Raw genomic sequence first — 7,341 nt, forward strand, 5'->3', positions numbered from 1 at the left:
CATCATGTGGAGATTAGCCTCTCTCTCCTGCAGGGAGCAGTTTTTATCACTGCTCTCGTCGTGTCGCTCGTATTCCAAAACAAAATCTGCTCTCTTCCTTTCTTCTGTCCATCAATCCCAGAGATAATCCACAGGCAACATTCTGCTGATGTAAAAAGCGTGCTGTCCTCGCTTATGCCCGCTAGAACCACCGGAGTGAGAGGAGGTTCTGCTCGGTTGGAATGGAGACACTTTYGGACCAAGCCGAACCGCAAAGCTGCTGCCAGGGTGGAGAGTAGTTGTCGCTCCGGTTTAAAACGTTCACGGTTCTGTGCCCTCTCGGAAAACTTGTGCGTGACAACTTTGCACTTAGCTTCAACTCTGTTTCTGATGAAAATAGAAAGTTTTGCCGACATTCTTGCTAACTTGTTAGCGCAGCATGTTGTTGTGATCACGTGAGCBCTRCATGCTGGATCCAAGCGCTGCTGGATAGAAACACTGGAGCGGAGTCAGTGAACTGCTGGAACAGACTGCTAATATCGGAGCGCTTATATCGGATATTGTTTATGCAGGCCGATAAAATCCGATACTCGTTTTTTGGCTGATGTCGGACAGATATCTGATATCAATATCGGATCGGGACACCCCTAGTAATTAATTGTTTTAATGATTTGGCCGATTTARTTGAAAAAGTAATTGACAGATTAGTCGATTATTAAAATAGTTGTTAGTCGCAGCCCTAGAGGACACTAAAGGACATTCCTAAAGGACACTTTAACTTTTACCAAAGTAATTTTTTGATAAGATACTTCTACTCAGTGGTGGGCACAGTTCCCCTAAAGCACTAATAGGGGAACTAATTTCCTGATTAGTGCTTTAGGGCTTCTGCTAATTTTCAATTTTATTAGTGGATTAGCACTTGCTAAATTTAGAAGCACTAACTGAGGTCTATAAATGTTATTGATCAAGGTTAATGTTAACAGCTGAGGGTGAAAGCTGTCACACATTTTGTTCATGTGTGTCACTKATCCACCAGGTGACAATATATGAACTCAAATACAGCTGTGGAATGTCAGTGATAAGTCTTAAAAGAGCAACATTTTAATATGTGACTCATGTTGTCTGTTGAAGAATGTTCATGGGTTGACTGGGTTATTTTAGTGCTTTAGAATTAGCTTTTGCTAAATTCTTCRATGTGTTAGTGATTTAGACTTAGGGGACCTAAATATTTGAGTTAGTGTTTTAGGGCTAGTGGAACTCATTTTTAGATTAGTGCTGCCCACCACTGCTTGTACTATTACTCAAGTATCACACTGTGGTACTTTATACAACATTGTTTTTTGATTATGTGCTTAAAACATTTGTTTTTTTCTCTTCAGAACCAGCCCACACAGGTTACTCTGATCACAACTCCCAGTGGTGTAGAAGCCCAACCAGTTCAGGATCTTCCTGTGTCCATCCTGGCTTCACCGACTTCTGAGCAGCCCAGCTCCACTGAAGCTGGAACAACCGGAGACGGCTCTGGGACTGTAACCCTGGTCTGCTCCAACCCGCCTTGCGAGACCCACGAAACGGGGACAACTAACACAGCCACCACCTCCTCAGCTACAATCGGAGCAGGACAGGTCTGCTCCAACCCACCGTGTGAGACCCACGAGACCGGAACCACCAACACAGCCACCACCTCCTCTGCTACAATCGGAGCAGGACAGGTCTGCTCCAACCCACCGTGTGAGACCCACGAAACAGGGACAACTAACACAGCCACCACAGCGTCGTCCAACATGGGCGGAGCCCYGCAGGTGTGTTCAAACCCACCCTGTGAAACCCACGTCACGGGCACCACCAACACCGCCACGCAGTCTTCATCCAACATGAACACGGGCGAGACGGGCACCGTGCAGAGCGTCTGCTCCAACCCGCCCTGTGAAACCCACGTMACGGGCACCACCAACACCGCCACGCAGTCTTCATCCAACATGAACACGGGCGAGACGGGCACCGTGCAGAGCGTCTGCTCCAACCCGCCCTGTGAAACCCACGTMACGGGCACCACCAACACCGCCACGCAGTCTTCATCCAACATGAACACGGGCGAGACGGGCACCGTGCAGAGCGTCTGCTCCAACCCGCCCTGTGAAACCCACGTMACGGGCACCACCAACACCGCCACGCAGTCTTCATCCAACATGAACACGGGCGAGACGGGCACCGTGCAGAGCGTCTGCTCCAACCCGCCCTGTGAAACCCACGTMACGGGCACCACCAACACCGCCACGCAGTCTTCATCCAACATGAACACGGGCGAGACGGGCACCGTGCAGAGCGTCTGCTCCAACCCGCCCTGCGAAACCCACGAAACGGGGACCACCAACACTCCGTCCACGGCCACCTCCAGCATGGGAGGAGATCAGACCAGCACAGCAGCAGGCCTGGTCCAGAGGGTGTGCTCCAACCCACCGTGTGAAACACACGAGACTGGGACCACCAACACTGCCACCACTGCTACCTGCAGCATGGAGACTGGTGAAGGAACAGGTATGTGACAGGTTAGAGGTGGACAGACCACCTGTCAGGGTCCATTACTCTAGTGACAGTTTGTGACCCGATGGGGTGTTAGCTGTAATCATTAGTTCTTCATCACTGCATAAAATCAGCCGCTGAGCGTACTAACTCTTATTATTACTCACCTCAGTGTCAGCTCTGACCTGCAGTGTTGGCCCATTTCTGTAAATCAGTGCAATTAATCTGATAAACTTCTAACATCAGAATCGCCTTTATTGTCTTTATAATTTGCATTACAGTGAAATTAGGTTTGCTGCTGCAATGTGCTTGTTTTTTTAGACATGATAAAATAACTTTAGGAGAGTAGACAATACAAGAAAATAGACAAGTTAAAATCAARAAAAGACAAAAATGTGCACTATCCAAAAAGAGAAATCAAAGCGTTTCTGAATATAGAAATGAAGAATTGGGAAATTTTACAGTATATTCTTCTACATTGCTTTAATATTGCACATTAGAGATGTTCCAGAGAATGTTTCACTTAAGATACAGTATATGGCACATGGGTCGTAAAATTGAATGTTTGTTGCCGGTTTTTTTTTTTTTAATTGTCCAGTCCTCTCACAGTCAAATTCTCTGTTGGTTGAAGAAAAAGGCTCAACATTATCACTTTTTTAGCTGCCCAGCAGACAGAAGAAGAAGCAGAAGGAACCAGCAGTACAGAAGTAGCTTCTACCACTGCAGCAGCTGGCGTGGCTGCCACCACTCAAGGCCGAGCCATCACTACTGTCACTCAGTCCACACCGGCCCCGGGGCCCTCCGTTCCTGTAAGCAAACAAAACTCCTCTCAGGCTTAGCAGCTGGTTTACTACCATTCCAGCATGTTAGTTATTGTAATCTGTGCAGGTGGAGGTTTTAAAGCTGCGTCTTTTGCTTCACTTGATGGAGGGAAATTAAACTTCTTTTTTTAAATGTTGTGAACAATGAATATTTCTTTATTTCCATGCAGTCGATTTCCTCGATCACAGAGGGGGTGAGCACCGCCGCCAGCTCCACAGAAGAACCGATGCAGACTGATGAGGCTGCAGCTGCAGCAGCTGAAGCTGAAGCTGTACCTGCTGAGGAGCCAGCAGCAGCTATGGAGACACAAGCTGAGGTGAGTTAACACTCGACTCATGCACTGCATTCTATCTCTGTTAAAGTGCCTGTGACATTAAATTTAACTGATATATTTGGGAAAAAAAACAATGATGAATTGCAAACCAAAATTCACGACACTGAAATGAACAGTTGTTGAGATATTCGCATGAGCAGAAACAGGAAGTGATGTCAAAGGGGAATGCCTGAATGAGCTGTTAGAACGGCTAACAGACTGCAAAGAATCAGATGTTTCTGTAGATTTTGAGTCATTATCAGATTGATGAAGAGTCAGATTTATAAAGACCAAGAAGTTAACTTTTTTAAAGAGTTCCCCTTTGACATCACTTCCTGTTTCACTTGAACTGCACCAAATTTGGCAAACAAAATATGCACTTTTTGTGACAAACTGGGTAAAAATCATACGAATGATGCCAAGTTTCTAAAATATTAGGATATTTCCTTTAATTTTTTTTTAATTGAAGAAAAAGCATGTTACAGACACTTTAAAAAAAACTTTATTCCAATCCTTAAAGGGGACCTTTTATGCAAAATTCACTTTTTAAAGGTTTTTTTATTCAACTTTGGATATGTACTTCTTAATAAAACAGTCCTAGGACCAAAAAAATGTACCCAGGGGCATATTTACTGTAAGTAAATGTATTTTTAATGTATATTAACGACAAGTTTTATACTTCCGTCATTTTGTGATGTCAGAAGCCGTACGACAACCCACCGGAACCTGCGTTCAGCCCCTTACCTAGCAAACCCCGGGTGAAACTCCACCTCCTCAGTATAAAAAGCCATCATGGTGTTGTTGTGCAATGTGTAGCTCACTTCACAACAAGCCTCCAATAGGGCAATGGGTAGAGTGTTGGACCAAAGAGCGGCAGATCAGGGTTCGAGACCGGCACGGACACCATTTATTTATTTTTGTCCGTCATGAACACATTTTCTCATGTACCTCTATTGTTTAGCTTATTAAAGCCTTGTTAAAGCCTATTTGTTCGAGTTTCTGAGGTATTTTGACCGCTGCTGCTCCCTGCTCTGGTAACAGCATGCAGAGTGAGCGCAGAGCAGAGGAGGGAGAGAAAAAAAAAGAAGCTGCGACCGACTCTGCCTCTGGGTCTCATATGGTTGTACAACGGAGCTTCTGCTATTATTAGCCATGCTAACGTAAATGCTTGCTTTGGAGGGCGGAGTTAATGTCAACAGATTTTTGGAGGGCGTTACCAACAGAGCTCATTAACATAAACAGCTCTTCTGAACGGAAGTCAGAGCAGGCAGAACTAGAAAATGGGAAATTTTATTATCTGAGAATTATTTTGTGCATTAAATTGAATGAACATGGTCTGGATAGCCCACAGATATACCATAAAATTTCTAGGACCCATAATTGGTCTCCTTTAAATGGGACTTTTTTTTTTCTGTGCTCTTCCAGGGAGAGGCGGCAGCTGCAACAACCTTGAACCTGCCTTCAGAGCTGATGTCTGAGGGTCAGGGAGCCACTCTGATGGTGACCGGTCTGTCTGATGAAGAACTGGCTGTGACTGCTGCAGCTGAAGCTGCTGCTCAGGCAGCTGCCACTGAAGAAGCCCAGGCCCTCGCCATCCAGGCTGTTCTCCAAGCAGCTCAGCAGGCTGTAATGAGTGAGTACACACACGACGGCAGCCACCTTTAGCATGAACGGCAACACCTCTTGCCTGGGTGTCTGATTTTTTTTACTTTGTATTTTCAGATGAAGGCGAAGCTGCTGGAGACCAGACCACCAGCATCCCCATCATGCTGACCCAGCAGGATCTCGCAGCGTTGGTCCAGCAGCAGCAGCAGCTGCAGGAGGCCCAGGCTGCAGCCCAGCAGGCCTCTGTGGATACCAGCTTACCCACCGAGGGCCTCGCACCCGCCGACAGCCTCAACGACCCGTCTGTGGAAAGCAACGGTCACAATGAAATGGCTGCCTCAGTCACTAGTGCCGTGGTGTCCCTCCTACCACGCACCACCGCTGAGAGTAAGTCCATTTATTTACAGGGTTCATGCCGGGTCTTAAAGTCTAAAAAATTCTCAAATTTGAAAATCATAATTTTAGGCCTAAAAAAGTCTTAAAAACGCCCAGATCTTCATTCAAGGTCTTAAATTAAATTTAGTCAAGTCTTAATTCTTTTTATTTCGATCATTCCTGAGAAGCGTTGACTGCATAAATAAACAGAGTAAAGCTCAGTAATCAGAGGTTGATGCGATCTGTCTTCATGAAGTGATAAGTTTTCTACCCATCTTGGTACGTGGTTAAACTACAAATCCTGTGATAACTGCAGGCAAAAAATGGCACAGTTTACTTAAATGTTTTCAACCTCTTTGCTGCTTCAACCCCCTGCATACGGCAGCTTGTCCACCTGCAAAACAACAAAGAAGTTCAGTCATGTCCACTGCTTGTTGTTTAAACATGGAAAGTGTGTTTTCAATGAGACTTGGCTTGATATTGGTGATTTTTGCACTCGGTTGGAAGCAGTCCACAGCATGACCGTTACATTGAAATAATTTAGTATTCTTTTATTAAAATTAAATATTCTGTAATAGATAAATTAATAGCAATAAAAGGTTTCTATGTTAAAATTTCTGGGACCATTTGAATGTTTCTGTTAATGTGTCGGTTTGGTTTTAAATGTCATTCCAAAAGGTCTTAAATTTACCTTACTGAAACCTGCATTTTATACACCTGCGTGATTATCTTTGTTTGTTCTGAACCCAGCTCTGGCTCCTTCGAGTACATTTGCACCATCTGTACCAGTACCAAGTCCAGCCAAACTGCAAGCAGCAGCCACTCTTGCAGAGGTTGCCAATGGCATCGAGGGAGAGGTAAGTGTCAGATTTTTGACATCTAATTATTCCTGTGGGGCAAAGAGTGATGAGAATAAATATTTTACTAACTCTTCTCTGTTGCATCTCTTCAGAAGCAAGCCCCTCAGCCAGCTCCAGTGAAGCCTGCAGTTAAAAAGGAGAACCAGTGGTTTGATGTTGGGATTGTTAAAGTGACAAACATGGTCGTCACTCACTTCTATGTGCCAGCAGACGACTCCCAGGGAGACGTAAGTGTCCTAACGTTGGAGTTGTCTCTGTTTCTGCAGTGTTTGTCTGTTTCCTGTCTTCAGCTGTGTTTTTGTCCCTCGACAGGACGACTCTGGCATCATACCAGACTACAGTCAGATGAAGAAGATGGAGCTGCAGCCCGGCACGGCTTACAAGTTCCGCGTCGCAGGAATCAACGCTTGTGGTCGTGGGACTTTCTCCGAAATTTCTGCTTTCAAGACTTGTCTACCAGGTTTTCCAGGGGCGCCTTGTGCCATCAAAATCAGCAAGGTAAACCCTGCTGGAACCCCTGTCACCTGCAGTGTTGTATAAAGTACCACAAAGTGATACTTTAGTAAAAGTACAAGTGTCTTACCTAAAAATTACTTTGGTAAAAGTTAGTGTCCTTTAAGATTAATACTTGAGTAAAAGTCTTAAAGTATCTGATATTTTTGTACTTAAGTATTAAAAGTAAAAGTATTGATTTAAAATGAGCAGTTATATTTTCTGTAATGACATTTATTAGGAGGTGACCTCCCCAACACAATGCAGAAATGACTGTCATATTAAAATAATTAATTTATGTTCAATCTTGGTGGGCTAGTTTTGGCCCACTGGCCCCCACTTTGGGCACCTCTGATATACTGTGTGTGTGTG

General features: G+C 44.8%; 1 protein-coding gene across 7 annotated transcripts in view; it reads left to right on the forward strand.

Moving 5' to 3' along the window:
- The window catches only part of hcfc1a (host cell factor C1a), a 26,172-nt gene that overhangs the window by 13,033 nt on the left and 5,798 nt on the right, over positions 1-7,341 (forward strand). For 6 of the 7 annotated variants that reach the window (XM_014027236.1, XM_014027233.1, XM_014027230.1 and 3 more), the window contains 8 exons: positions 1,359-2,517; positions 3,163-3,311; positions 3,494-3,640; positions 5,063-5,270; positions 5,360-5,629; positions 6,368-6,474; positions 6,570-6,704; positions 6,790-6,975. In XM_014027236.1, the coding sequence (XP_013882690.1) occupies positions 1,359-2,517; positions 3,163-3,311; positions 3,494-3,640; positions 5,063-5,270; positions 5,360-5,629; positions 6,368-6,474; positions 6,570-6,704; positions 6,790-6,975 (2,361 nt within the window). The remainder of the gene's footprint in view (positions 1-1,358; positions 2,518-3,162; positions 3,312-3,493; positions 3,641-5,062; positions 5,271-5,359; positions 5,630-6,367; positions 6,475-6,569; positions 6,705-6,789; positions 6,976-7,341) is intronic. The other variant, XM_014027232.1, reaches the window with a different exon arrangement.

This window comes from Austrofundulus limnaeus, unplaced genomic scaffold, assembly GCF_001266775.1.
Source record: "Austrofundulus limnaeus strain Quisiro unplaced genomic scaffold, Austrofundulus_limnaeus-1.0 Scaffold626, whole genome shotgun sequence".
Classification (NCBI taxonomy): Eukaryota; Metazoa; Chordata; class Actinopteri; order Cyprinodontiformes; family Rivulidae; genus Austrofundulus; species Austrofundulus limnaeus.